The sequence below is a fragment of the Taudactylus pleione genome, unplaced genomic scaffold, assembly GCF_031769625.1.
Source record: "Taudactylus pleione unplaced genomic scaffold, aTauple2 ptg000615l, whole genome shotgun sequence".
NCBI classification, from domain to species: domain Eukaryota; kingdom Metazoa; phylum Chordata; class Amphibia; order Anura; family Myobatrachidae; genus Taudactylus; species Taudactylus pleione.
The window spans coordinates 3230761-3246472 of NW_028285017.1; the positions used below are offsets into that span (position 1 = coordinate 3230761).

The 15712-nt window shown below is 38.4% G+C and overlaps 1 protein-coding gene across 2 annotated transcripts in view; it reads left to right on the forward strand.

Moving 5' to 3' along the window:
* The window catches only part of LRIG2 (leucine rich repeats and immunoglobulin like domains 2), a 112487-nt gene extending 98057 nt beyond the window's left edge, over positions 1-14430 (forward strand). For both annotated transcript variants that reach the window (XM_088454428.1, XM_088454429.1), the window contains exons 17-19: positions 1689-1838; positions 3418-3672; positions 8553-14430. In XM_088454428.1, coding sequence (XP_088310554.1) covers positions 1689-1838; positions 3418-3672; positions 8553-8788 — 641 coding nt within the window. In that variant the 3' untranslated portion in view covers positions 8789-14430. The remainder of the gene's footprint in view (positions 1-1688; positions 1839-3417; positions 3673-8552) is intronic.
* The last annotated feature ends 1282 nt before the right edge of the window (positions 14431-15712 follow it).

Here is a 15712-nt window from a genome sequence, read left to right on the forward strand (position 1 = left end):
CCAAATCACCCTCAATCTATAGTAGAGCGCTATTTTTTATTTACATATTTTACTAAGTTTATGTGAAGTGATAAAATACATGAAGTGTTTAGAACATTTCTCAATTGCATAATAATTCAAAGTGTAAAAATTAACAGTTTGGAAAGCTTGTATAATAATTTGGGTATATAATTTAGTTCTATATATAATATTGATGACCTAAATTGGCTTACTGGCACTGTATTGCTTGAAAGAACTAGTTTAAATGTCACAGTAGGCAATGGTGCTATGGACATTCAGTAGAACACCCCTAATCACAACAGTGAAAAGCTTAGTGAAATAGAGGTCATTGTTCTTAATACTGTTTCTTAACACTTTTAAAACACGGATGTCATTCCCTTTAAAAACGTATTTATTACAATTAATGGGCTTTAAAAAAGTGACTGGGCGATCCATATCAAATGGTCCAAATCAATTGGTTGCTTGACCATTATTAAAAATTTAAATTTTTTTGTGTGTGATGACCCCTGTAAGTTAGTAGTCTGAAACCACCATTACTTTATTTTTATTTATCTTCATATGAAGATGGCAGCCATTTTTGTATCATGACGTATGACTTTTTCACTGTTACGGAGGTTTAGGGTAAATGCAATATCTCAGCTCAGAAAAGTCATAAGCTGGGATAAAAACCATTATTTTCAGCACATTTTAAGCTGTCGTATAACTATTTCCCTACCTCACTTCTTTATGACTGAAATTTAAGCCCAAATTTATTTGTGAGATTTAAAAAAAAAAAAAAAAGTATATTTTCTGGATTGTATTTCAGTGGGAAGGAATAAAATTTCAGAGCTGTATTTTTTATTTTTATTTGGCAATCGCTATATACTTTAGTCAGAATGTAAAATAGTGATTAACAAAGGCAGAAATGTATAACTACAAGCCATTTCTGCCTTTGCTAATCACTATTTTACATTCTGACAAAAAAAAATAAGTAGGCTATTTTAATTAATATTTACCTACAGAGGTATTAAATGTAATATATGGGTTTTCCAAGGTTTTCAGCTTGGTGTAACTTCATTCCACATGGAATATCAAACTCCAAATTGTTTTTACAGTTATCACTCATAGAATACTAGGTATGCTGTGAATTTTAAATTTTTATGAGGCCCCCACCAGAGATATTAGAGGTCAATTTAGGTGAAAAACAAGCAATTTCAAAGTGCTCTAATAAACTAAAGTAGACAAGATAGGTAACTCAAAATTTGTTTGGCAAATCTTTTGAGTATATAACTATTCCCCCCCAAAAAATTACAGCTCTGAAATGTTATGCCTTCCCACTGAAATACATTTTTTAAATACTTTTTTTTTTTTTTAAATCTGGCAATTAACTTTGGGCTTATATTTCAGTCATAAGGAAGTGAAGTAACAAAAATGTAGCTTGAAATGTGCTGAAAATAATGTATTCTTATCCCAGCTTTCTATGACTATGAGATATTGCAAACGTTTGCAACAGTGAAAAATGTCATACACCATGATACAAAAAATGGCTACCATCTTCATATGAAGGTAAATAAAAATAGAGTAATGGTGCTTTCTGTCAAGTAACTTACAGGGGTCATCGAACACAAAAAATAAAAATGGTCAAACAACCAGGGCTGGGCCATGCCACATGGATTTGACCCAACATGTATATTTCTTCTCTATTGAAGGGTTGTATGTCGACACTGGTAGCGAGGCAGATGCAGAAATCCTGAACACGCAATATGCACCTAATATGCAGAACGGCAGAATACCCCAGTTATATGGACGCACTGGAGGTATGCACACAACAGAAATACGAGACAGTCTGCCTGTGCCAGGTGAGAATTATATATTGCATGAAAAGTGATTTTCTGCCATATTGCTGATTTTTTATTTTTTTTTTTCTTACGTTTTCTTCTTAATGTTCAGCCAGGTTGGTGGTTGTGTTTTTTTCTTCCTTTCTTTTACTGGGGATGGTATTAACTGTTTTGACTGTTTTTAACACAATGTTTTATTCGTTAAGTGATGTTCTGCAACAGTTGTTTTAAAATATTGAAGTGAATCCTCTTTTGTTTAATAGTTCTAAATTTAATAATGTTTATTTTAGTTACCAAACCTGTCATAGTTTTGGACTGTTAATTTATAGGATAGTCCAAATATTATTTAACTTAAAAAAAGCAGACATTGGGAAGACTTTGATCAGAAAAACTAGAACTTGCTACCAGATATTCAGTAGTAAAATGAAACCCAGATACTACCAATGGGTTGCTCTGCTTAACTATCTGTTTACTACTGTTAAAAGATGATATAGGCCCTGTAGTCTTTTATTTGCCAAATTTAATAACGTATACAGCAATAATCTTATTTTGATTATATTATCCGGCATTTGGATATTACAGATTATATACAATGCTTTAAAGGCAAACTAAACACCAGAATTGAAATGTTCAAATATGGGCCATGAAGATAAAATTAGTGTTAAACTGTCCTTCCAATAAAGGTGCTTAAAGCATTACTCAGTCGGGTTGGGTAGGAGTGTTCATCAATCAAAATGTCGATACTTAGAAAGGGGACAGTGTAAAGTCAAAGCTGTAATGCCGACCTGTTAATAATTAGTTTTTTAAAGCCTTTTAGTTATGTCAGCTTTACAACGTCAAACATGATGGTAAAGCAACATGTTTAAGTTGTAAAGCCAACACTTAAAAAGCTTTAAATCACATAATTAACAGGTCAGCATTATGGTTTCAACCTTACATTTTGGTTGTTGAACTAGGAACTGCATTCTACTTTATTAATCATAAACAGCTGATGCTCCTCCCCCATCAGGACAGTGTTTTGTTGCAGGTTAAAATGCTGTGCATTCCTGAAAGTAATGGCCTCCATACACCAGCGCCTGATTGCCATGATTCTGCGATCCCCTGTGAAATTCAATATATTGGATTTCATAGATTTGCTGAGAATGATCAAAATATGATCGTGCTTTGCAAATCTGTGAAATTTAATGTGTGTAATTTTACCAATTCTCCTCCAGATTGGAGAACATCGATGGAGGCCGACCAGCGGATCTGCGTGTCCGATCCCATCGCAGGATCGAACAATACATTGCATGATGTATGGGGGGGGTCTTAAGTCTTTTATACTTATCTTTGTGTCTACATATTGAATAACCTCCTAACATTGCAACTTGCTGCAGAGAAGTAAAAGAGCATGATGGATATATACATGCAAACGCTGGCATCAGTAGTCTTTATTATGGTACACAGTTGACCCACAGTCATGCAATAAGGTTTACTATGTCAGGAAAGGTCATGAGTGTTTAATGTGCCACTTTTCCCACAATGAAAGCTCACAGTTTATTACCACCTGAAATATAAAACAAACTGATCCAGTGTTGATAACTTTTTCTTACACTTGTAGGTGCTGGACAACTTATGATCTGTTCTGATTGTTATGACAATGCCAATATCTACTCCCGGACCAGGGAATACTGTCCGTATACATACATAACCGAGGAGGATCCAATGGACCAAACGTTTTCCAGCCTTATAACGCATATTCCAAAGGACACATACCCGCCACACACTCATGAGGTGTCTGTATCTGCTCCTGAGAGGGATGTCTCTGCATTCATGACAAATTATGATCGAGATGAGGAAGTAAAGCCCAGCTATGGTAAGCAATCCAACTTTTACATATGTGATTGCAAATCTCATGTTTGAGATTATTTTTGGAATGCCATTTGTCCACCTGCTTGCTTTCTACTTATAATAAATGTGTGTATCCTTATGTCATCTTTCACCAGAATTTCTTTTCACAAAGCCCACTGGATGAAAAATTAATTTCTTCTTTTTTTTATAGATTAAAGCTATGGCATTTTTCCCCAATAATCATAATACTTTTAATTATTTTTCTCTTTTTGAATATGAATCATTGATTGCATGCATAGCAATATAAATGTTTGCTGCAGTTGCGCCTGAAAGCGCCTCTCGGCGAGCCAGGTTCCGTGAGGCTCTTCTAGCGGCGGGCGTCTATTTTGCAAAAATCCTTCTAAATCGCAATACGATGCGACTAATCGGACTGTTCTGATTAATTTGATATGCGTCACTTGTGTATCCGTATACAGACACAGAAACCCAGTCGCACACAAAGTGCTACAGTGTAGCAGCTGTAGCTTAGCTTTTTTTAATTCCAAGTTCCGTTGTGCTTCATATACAGATTGGTACACACAGATATTAAGTGTTGCATATCAAATTAATCAGCACAGTCAGATGGTGCGTCCTAATACCATCGCATTGCGATTTAGACGCATTTTTTGCAAAAAAGACGCCCGACGCTAGCAGAGGTGCACGAGACCTGGCGGCTCACTCACTCCAGGCAAGTCATGCTGCGTGGTGTATTGAGGCTAGATGTATGAGGACACATCTGTATGTTATGTGATAGAAATAGCAAGCATAATCTGGAGGTGAAGGGGTTAGTGCTAATTATGTAAATAGCTTTACAGAAGGGCTCTTGGCAGATTAGTTTCGAATTTGTATGAATCTTCCAAGGTTTCGTGCAGTGGCGAAAACAACCACAATAAGTTTACTTTGACTTAAATGTATTAATTGGACAGCTGTTTTTAAATAGACTATAAAGGTTTCATATTTTAGGCTAGAAAAAAAAAAGTTCTCTCTCCACCACATTGCAAATAAACCAGCAAAAAGACTACATGATAATATTTGCAAATTTCTTCTAGCCTAGAATAAACCCCTCCTTTTACAAGCACCTGTGAGAAACTATTAAGTTGATCATGAGCAACCACTATTTTGTATTAAGATTTTATATCTCTAAAACACGATTTAAGAAGGTACTACTTTAATATTTTTTAATTCATAAGATTATGCAAATTATTAATCTTCTTTCACTCTGTTGGATAAATAATCATAGCGTCATCCAAACTTAACATTTTTTTCCTGGCATGAACCACAAGTAGTAGAACATTTCAGGGACCTTGCCATATAGTAGTAGATGCTCGTCTTTGCCAAACAATTGAATTTTTTAGATCAACATCGATACATTCATACTTAAATATAGTAGTCTTCTTCCTCCGTAGGGGACACAGGCTTTACGCTGGGTATAGGTTGGTGTCTGGGCACCACATAGTTAATGCTTGAAATCCATCAGCCCAGGCTCCCTCCCGCCCCCAGCCACAGGCACACTTCAGTTTTATGTTGCTGCAGGCACCAACAACGGTACAGTGTGTAAGCTGTGCAAACAGCTTACATTTTTTTCACTCCACTTTTTATTTTTATTTTCACTGGTGTGAGCTGCGTCCACAGTTGGCTGGCAGTGAAGCTCAACCCGACAAACGGGGAGCCACTGAAGATGGTATTGGAGTGCCGCTCTAATTTCCCATGTGACCCAGTTATGGTCGGCAGAGCAAGTAAATAGTGTCCCGCCTCGAACTCGCTGTATCTCTGGCTTTCATGGTGATATGAAGCCATGTTCACGGTTGGCTGGGGAGAGAGCTCTCAAGCGGCTTTCTGGATGGCCGCTCTATATTTCCGTGTGGCTGGGTACAAGCCGGGTGAAAACCAGAGAATCCCGGTATTGATTTTAGTGGTTTTCTCGGGATGCAGTAAGTGCAAAGCTGGCACCTACTTGTTTCAATGTCCTTCCGACGTCTTTTTCACCTTGAACGTCAGAAGAACCTGTTTTTTTTTGCAGGTCTTCCTTTCAATCAGGAGAAAGCAAGAGCCTCGGGGAAGTCCATTCGCTCTCTACTGGCCTCCAAGGTCATTGTTCCGGTTCCCTTGGCTCAGCGGGGCACGGCTTCTATGCTAGTCTCTTTCTGGTTCGGAAGCCGAACAGGTCCTTCCTACCGATTCTCAACCTGATGTCTCTAAACATGTACTTGTGGATTCCCAAGTTCCAAATGGAATCGCTTTGATCCATTATACTAGCTATAAAACCAGGGATTTCATGACCTCATTAGACATCCAGGATGCCTATTTGCATGTTCCCATCCGTCTCAGTCACCAGTGATTCCTCAGGTTTACGGTCCAGGAGGAACATTTCCAGTTTCGGGCTTTGCCATTTTGACTTTCCATGGCTCCTTGTGTCTTCACAAAAGTCATGGTGGCTCATCGTCAGAGCAGGGGAATCCGAATATTTCCCTATCTGGATGACTTGCTTCTCTTGGTCCAGTCTCCAGAGGTTCTCAAGGAACACGTTCGGGGCACAATGGACCTTCTCCAGGCCCACAGATGGGTCATCAATTGGAAGAAATCCTCTCTGACTCCATCTCAGGAGATGGTGCATTTGGGGGCCTTGCTGGACTCCAGAGTTCAGTGAGTGTTCCTCCCAGCTGACAAAGTTGCAGACCAAAATTTGTTTATTTCTGCATCAGTGTCAATACACTTTTGCATGCGGATTCTGGGCTCTTTAATCTCCGCCTTTGACATCTAGCGCGGTGGAACAGATCCCATCTACAGCTCAGGTCTCAGATGATTGTTCTCTCTCAGGAAGTGCGTCATTCCCTCTTGTGGTGGTTCCAGGGGTCCCATCTGATCAGGGGATGCCCCTTTTGGATTCCGGACTGGATACACCTCACCACCGACGCAAGTTTTCGGTGGTGGGGGGCGGTGACCTGTCGGCAAACATTTCAATTTCAGTGGTCGGCTCAAGAAAGCCAGCACCTGATCAACATTCTGAAGCTCTGAGTGGTTTACAGAGCTCTTTGTATGGCTCTGCCTCTCTTCCAGAGTCGCCCAGTCCAGGTACAGTCCGACAACGCGACGGCTGTCGCCTACATAAACCACCAGGGCGGCAGTTTCATCGCCGTGAGGGAAGTCAGTCGCATTCTTCTTTGTAGGAAAGGCAACTTTTGTCCCTGTCAAAGGTCTACATCCTCAGGGTGCAAAATTGGGATGTGGGCTAAGCCGCAAAGACGTTCATTCATGCAAATGGGCCCTACATCCAGATGTATTTCAACTCCTGAATCTTTGCTGGGGCTTGCCAGACATCAACATGATGGTGTCTCGGCACAATCGCCAGATTCTGAGGTGCTGCCCACGTACCAGAGTCCTGGAGGCCTTTCTAGTGGATTCCTTGGTAGTTTGGTGGACCTTCCCGCTCTTACATCTTCCCCCCAATCTCTCTGATTCCACGGGTCCTCTGCAAGTTGAAGTTGGAAGGCGGCACATTACACTAGTGGCTCCCGATTGGCTGCATAGGGGTTGGTACACGGGTCTTCAGTGCCTCTTCATCGATGCTCCTCTGAGTCTTTCACTGCGGCCAGATCTTCTGTCCCAGGGCCTATGTTTCCATCCGGATCTGGCCCGTCTCGCTATGACGGGGTGGCTCTTGAGACAATTATCTTGAGAGCTAAGGGGTACTCCAGGTCAGTCAGTAACACTATGCTCAATGCCCGTATGCCCTCTTTGGGTAGAATTTACCATTGGGTTTTGAGGGCCCTTCAGTCTTCGCCTTTTGAGCCTTTAGACACAGTGGACATTCGTTGGCTTACCTGGAAGACTGTCTTCCTGCTTGCCATAGCTTCTGCCCGGCGGGTGTCGGACTTGAGCGCATTGTCCTGTCGCTCTCCGTTTCTGATCTCTCACCAGGACAGACCTGTCGTCCTAATGCAATTAGGCTACCTTCCTAAAGTTGTTTCCAGGTTCCTCATCAATCAGGAGATTATGGTTCCTTCTTTCCAGGTTCCAGATTCTACATCGGAGAAGGCATCATTAGATGTTGTGCCGGCCCGCCGGATTTATGTGGACAGGACCTGTGTAGGACAGATACTCTTTCTTCTGTATGACTTTCACTAATGGCGTTGGTCAGCTGCTAAGCAGTCGCTGGCTAGATGGATCTTTGGGAACTTTGTGGGCAGTGTGACGTGGTGTTCTGCGGAGCAGCTGTGTAAAGTGGCCGAGTGGTCCTCTGCCAATACTTTTAAGTTCTATTCCTTTGACACCTTTGTCTCGGCTGATGCTGCTTTTGGGGCGAAGAGTTCTCAGCGCAGGAGCATCCCTTAGAGGATTAGCTTTGGGTCGCCCCAGCGTAAAGCCTGTGTCCCCTATGGAGGAAGAAGAAAAGGAGAATTATGTGCTTATCTGTAAAATCCTTTTCTTTGATTCCATTGGGGACACCCACCCTGACACACCTGGCTTGCGGGGCTTTGCTCTGCTTCTGTTTCTTCTGTTCACATCTGCTGTGTGTTTGGACCGAATTTCATGCCGGTCCTTCTCCTCCTCACTCCTTGCCTTAGGCTTGTTAACTTAACTGAAGTGTCTGTGGTTGGGGGCAGAGTATAGGGGGGAGCCTGGGCTGATGGATTTCAATCTTTAATTATGTGGTGCCCAGACTCTAACCCCCCAACCTATACCCAGCGTAAAGTCTGTGTCCCCTATGGAATCGAAGAATAGGATTTAACAGGTAAGCACATAAATCTCCTTATGTAGTAGCTGAGTTTGGGTCTCTAAATCGGTCTTATAAATAACGCTTAGCTGTGGGCAACAGGTGGTGAATTAGCATTGTTTTATTAATTTATTCTTTTATTGCACTTTCAGATTCATTTCCATGTCCGTCATGGAATATGAAGACAGATGGAATCTTATCTGCCACACACCCTCACTTCTGCCACCATCCTGTAACAGTCAATGAGAAGACAATGTTAAGAAATGAAGCAGTATCTTCACTAAAGGCAGAAGAGCATCCCCTCCCAAGACCTAGCCTGAGGTCATGTGATCAGGCTTATGACTTGAGCAGGACTCCAAATATTGGTGATTACAAGGAAGCAACCTAATTAGACCAATTAAATCAACAAGTCAACAGACTTTGTATTGACTACCTCAGAATCTGTTCCATGGCCAAACAGTGCTACAGTAAATTTGTTTACATACCCGTTGAGTGGACCAATGCAAAAATCCACTGCATAAGATTGCAGGTGGGTAAAATACTATCTAGCTTGGATCGGTCATTATGTGAGCACTTGTCGCTTCTACGATTATTTGCATCAGAGAACAAGTTGAATCAATGGACTGTGACATTTGTTGCAATGGATGAATCAGCAGGATCCTGGCTTTGAGATGAACTACATATTTTAACATTTTCTCGCAGGTGCACAGCCAAGTGGATCAACTCTATAAAATGTATGCAGTGCAACTGTTTGAACACATGCAGAGAAGCAAGCATGTACCTTGTTGCTATTCGTTAAACCTTGTTATTATACACATGGTACAGTTCCAAATACATATGTACTGTGATAAACCTTAATGATTTTAACTTTACTTTGGTGAACATTGAAGCAGTGACTGTGACACCAGTCATATACAACCTTACTTTACCAGATCTAGCCAGAAAATCTAAAATAATTTATGGAATATAACTTGCAACTTGTCTTTAAATGTAGAATTTCCATAGAGACATTCCAAGACAAAGGAAAGTTTGCAGAACTTCTTATTTTCCATAGTAGTATATTCATTTTTCGAGAAATCAAACTTTTATATCACCAAAGCAGATAACAGTAGGATGAAGCATACTTCGGGGCACTTACAACTGGTGCAAGCGTAGCTAATAGCAACCAATTTAGAAATTTTCTCTTGTTTTCTAAACTGACTAACCTAGAAAATTACACAATCTGATTGGTTGCAACCTTTCTTTTTTTTTTTTTTTTGGATAATCAGTGCATTGGTCTGTAGCTATGTACAGAGGCCATATTTTGTATATGGCTGTATATACACAGTTGGCCATATTTTGATGGCCAACTGGAGAAATTAATTTCCATTGCTGTGGAAACTTTTTTCTTATCATAAACATTATAATTGAGACCAGTCTGAAGGGGGCATGTAGCAAGCCTTGGAGGTAGGTAAAATGAAGTTGCTTAAAAAATTATCAGCTTCCAGCTGTCATTTATCTAGCAGTCTATGTGATGACAGTTAGAAGTTGATTGGTTGCTACACTATTGGCAACGTCTCCATTTTAGCACTCTCAAAGGTTTGATACATCTCCCCATGAGAGCAATCAAAGTGTCAGCTAAAATGGTAACTTGTGGATTGTGTAGCTACAATGTAATGCTCTGCGATGTATGTTCCTTCTACAGCATGCTCTTTCCCATTTTATACTGTTAGGAGCAAAATATGCGTATGTTACCAATACATAAATCCAGAGCATTTGCTTGCATAAATGTATTTCATTTATATATCTATTTTGCTTCTTAGTTAATTTACTATGAGGGAAAATCAGTCCCAAATTATTTACTTTAACGTTAAATGCACTCCTATAGTAATGTACAACTTCCATTACTTTATCTGAACTGCAGCATCCAGCTACCATTATAATCTTTTAATCTGCTATTTTTTTTCTTGTTCATTTCTACTTTAGTTACCCCATTACAAATATTGTGTACTACATTCATCCTCATAAAGTGAATCCTGTTCATGTAGCTTGTAGTTTATCTACATTTATGCAATTATTTTAGTTTTTGGTGAAATCTACACTTTCTTTTTCTACCTAACAATAATATCCAGATTCTGATTTAGAGAACTGATCATGTTTTAACTAACAGTATAGTGTAATTATTCCTCCATAAAAATACTACACATTAGTGGGGCTGTGGGCACATAACTGGGCTCCATAAGTAACACACAGAAGTGTTGTCATTGTTAGACAGCAGCCACCAAGTAATGCTGTAGATCCTACACTTAGGCAGAATTAAACTACACTGTCAACTCAAAACTAGACCATCACTCTCGATGTCCTGATAGTTTGCTACTCGCTGCAAAATTACTCCCATGAGAACAACTTGTGAAAGCTTTGATACAGGACAGCAAGTAATTTTTTTCACAGCGTTTAATTTTCATCTATTTCAGTAGATACATTAAGAACTTATTTATTGATTATTTGCCTTATTTGATGATCACTACAAAAATATTCTTTTATGTACATATGGTCTCTTAGTTAGTTTTTTTTTTTTTTTTAATTTAAAAAAAAAAAAAAAAAAAGAACTGAGCTTTCCAGTTGATTTTAAACTCCATATCCATGTAATCTCCTTGGAAACCAGTGGCTGGGAAAGGTATGTTGGGAGATTTAGTTGATCAACAAATACAGACTTTTAGATAATAGTACTTTTTATTCATCATTTGTTCATGATTTCCAGCAGAATATTTTCATTTTCTGAAGTGTAATGCATTTTCTTCTTTACATAATCAAATGTATTCAATGTATGACGCAACATTGGCATTACAACAACTTCAGTATGAAAAGGATTGCAAAACACGACATTGGCCTATGAACCCAAAAATGTCTGTCTAATGGAATACACACTCCAGAAACAATGATGGCATCAGCTGGAAAAAAAAAATAGCTAATGTTAGAGACCAAATGCATACATAAAAACAAATTGGACACAAAGCATATTAAACATTCCCAGTCCAAAGTCACTGGGTGATATGCATTTACATTTTATGTATACTCTTATTAATGAGTGATACTCTAAGAAATTTGCCTGCACATGCCCAGTTGATAGTATGTAGTCTCGTATTTTGCCTCCTTTTCTATTTTGCAATGCACTTTGAATTATTGCACAAAAATTCTTATTTCTAGAGTGTATTGACTTTTGTCAGTTTAAAGTCACCATAAATCAATGGTGTGTGAGACATTCCCAAGAAGAACCAAAATTCTTCAAAAATGCAGCTCTCCGTTCTCTTTTGAAAGTAGCAGGAATTTATTATTACAGAAATGGTAGGCTTAATTATATGCAACCCAGCATATTGAGCATTTACACATAACCCTTAGCATAAATTGATGCTTAATAACACCACATCCTGCACCTTACTTTGAATATGCTCAGTGTACCTCATTTGCCAAAGTCTTGTTTTTGTATAATTTTTCTTTCTTGTTCTTTTTTTGAATTTTATTACAAAGCATATTGGCTGCTTTCCTTTCACAGAACCCTTGAAATGGATAACTTGAGTTCTATTTATCCTTGTAGTATTTATACAGCTGCTTCTTCTGTTTTTAGGAATATTTTATATGTTCACATTCCTTGCTATTACAGTGCACCTGTCCACTACACGAATTGTGGGATCCATTGTGTGGGTGAAATCATTTTTAGGTATGCAGCCTAGCAATTCATTAGGAACAAGTTAACCCATTGAGTAGTGTTGCCTCTGCTTTGTACAAGTGATGTGCAAGCCGTGGAGAAGAACAGTAATTAAAAGTAATAGAAATCTGATTTCACAACTGTTTTTTAAAATGGTTTATTCTGGATTGTTGCATGCAAATCGTATATCTCCAGGTCTATTCATACACTATTATGACATATATGTAAAAATGTCATAAACTTTTTTCCATGCACTATAACTCCACTCCATGTTAAATAATTTACTGAGTGCGGCAGCCAAAGAATATAGGCTTTGTGGTTCATTGTAAAATATGTTAATATACTTGTAATGATAAAATATTTTTGTACACATAACTGTTGTTCATTATTGTAAATGTGTTTGTTTATTTTTTCGCTTAGAAATATACCAAAAATCTGTTATGTTAATCAGGCAGTTTGGTAGCCTGCTATGAGATTTTAGAAATGACATGTTATGAAAACATTCTCAATGCAGAACTCTTTGGGTCAACCGTTTCAGTTAAGAATAAGCTCTAAACTTAATGGTTAATCTTCCATGAAATTAAAACCCATATTTAGAGTAGAGCAAAGGACAAATATGTTTGTTTTTTTTATTTAAGCTCTAAGCAGAATATTAGGAATGCGGAGTCTGCTGCCTTTTATATTGCACCTGTTTTTGATAAGGTAGCTTACGTGTTATGGGCTGCTACAATGAATTTATATGGCTCCTGGCAGACGTGGAGCTGTTTTATATCTGTCCCAGCAGTTCCTTGATCTCTGGAAATTTAAGCTATGACCTTCAAAAGGCAACATTTTTAGCCATCCACCGTGACACAGTAGAATACTCTAAGATGGGTATACATATACAATTGCAAATTTTTCTTAGATCTGTGATTGTAACTTCTACCACAAAATGTCATGTATTCTACACATTGACAACATTGATGCTTTGGGTAATGCGGAATTTGTGTCATATCATTGTACACTCCTTGTAGTCTCTGTTATTATCTGTGCACTTTTTGTTACATGTTCTCTTTATTTCATTATAATAAAAATGTATTTGGCAGAACATGGTATCTCAGCCTTTTAAAGACCCAGCAAAGGTTATTTTATGAACATCTCATTTTTAGATCATGCTTGTAGTTGTATATTTCTCAACAAATGTAGATTTACTGCACAACATTGAATTAGTTGGTGAATGTTTCTGAAATCATGTTCATGGATATTTGATAGAAATGTTATGCAGTCAGATGTTTACTGTAATTATGTGCTAGATAGATGACAAAATCTAGCAGCCCCCAAATGTAACAGGCTCCGGTTTGCTGGTCCTGGTGTGATTCTGGCCATATAGTCTATAGATTTAAAGCAGCAATTATTTTTAAGGCAAAATCAGTTTATTTTTGCATTAAAACGAATTACTACTTAACAGCTATCTCGCTGGGACATGTAAATCAGACATTTGGGCCTAGTTCGTAAAGATCTCCACTTGTATTCTAAATTATTAACAATAAAATGTAAACCAGCATTTTATTATTTGACACTATTGTATTTTTACCAACATTTTGTCTTTTTATTGCTACATTTGCCCATCATGTTTTTTCAGCATACATGATCTTTCAGCATATGATTCAATTGATGTAATGGATTTAAATTTAAGTCCATTGTAACTAAAATTTACTGTAGATTTTTCGGATGTCTTCATATACTGTGCCTTTAGTCATGACAAACAGCCCTTCTCTGCGCACCAGGTCCCAGATGGCTCAGTCGCGCCAAGTTTTTTTTTTTTTGCTCAAAATCTGAGTCTTATTCGCACAAATAAAACAACTGAAAGCGACAAAACAACTTTGCTAAATTGCACGGATCAGATTTGATGTGTGACATACGTACATCTGTGTGTGAATGAGTCTCAAGTTGTATACAAAGTGCTACGATGCAGTGGCTTTTTCTCACACCAAGGTCTGGTGTGTTTCTTCTGCGACTTTGTATGTGTTTAAAACTAATTCATGTGTGATTAAAATCGTAGCCCAGCGTCTGTAATACACAATGGTGTTTTGCTGTATTTCGATGCAAATAAGATCCAAACTTTTAAGAAACGGACAGCACACTGGACATCTGAGCCGCTCCATTGCGCCGTATTGAGGCTAGGTTATGAGGACACATGTATACGTATTTCATATATAGTACAGAAATTCACAAAGAGTTTTTTCAATAGTATATAAGCTCACTTGGCACATGCAGTAATTTTAAATGTATAATTTTGATATTTATGCAATGTATATTAAGAGTACTATACATACAGTAGAGAAAATTATTTTGCATTCTTTGCCTATTCTGATTAAAAATAAACAGATTTCAATCCTATACCCATTATTTTCTCATATTCTTGTATTGGTAACTTTTTTTTTTTCTATCTATACATTTAGAATATAATATATTTCTTCGGTTTTAATAACCATCCTGTTAGAATTAAGTTCAGAGTTTATCATGTTTGACATATACACGCAAATCATTACTACCTATGTTGGCCAAAGGTTGCATCGATTAGGCTGATATTGCAGCACGTTTTCCTCAATATCAAATTTGGATGTTAATAATCTTTTACATTTCCAAATAATTTTTAATAGGAATATAAATGTGGTTGAAAAATAACTATCAGCCTGTGTTTGCAATTATTTTATTTTAATTGATTCCTCAATTGATCCAGCTGCAAGGTCGAGTAGCTGGAACTCTTCCATTGAGGCAAGCCATGTGTGTTATGCTGGCCATACACTAGTACGACCAGCATAAGATGCGATTCAGCATACGATTTCCCTTGGACTCCCTGGCAGTCCCGGCCGCACAATTTGGTGCTTTTTGACAAACAGTGTACATACGATCTCACGTACGATCATTTGCCCCTATACGACAGGTCGTGATACGATCGATCGTATGCCTCACTAAAAACATGCAATCATATTGGATTTAAATAGAGGAAAATGTCACTCAGATGACGCCGGTCGGATGCATCGAATGTGCAAATACACGGCACGATCTGCATACGATTACATGTGTGTTATGCTGGCCATACACTAGTACGACCAGCATAAGATGCGATTCAGCATACGATTTCCCTTGGACTCCCTGGCAGTCCCGGCCGCACAATTTGGTGCTTTTTGACAAACAGTGTACATACGATCTCACGTACGATCATTTGCCCCTATACGACAGGTCGTGATACGATCGATCGTATGCCTCACTAAAAACATGCAATCATATTGGATTTAAATAGAGGAAAATGTCACTCAGATGACGCCGGTCGGATGCATCGAATGTGCAAATACACGGCACGATCTGCATACGATTACGACGGATAATACGGGCTGCACGTCTGATCATGAGATACGATATAAGAGTGGCGGGAGTATGCATCAGATCGTATTCGTACCTAAATACTGCACGATTTGCAAACAATGCATCGTAAGAGGTGTCTAAAATCATGCAATTGAGACAATCGCGCTGGTGTATGGCCAGCATTAGGCCTTTGTCATGTGTTGCAGCGATAAGATGCTAACACTATTTTATAAAACCTGTGTTTCGGCTAACACCATGTGTACATAACCCATTTTATGT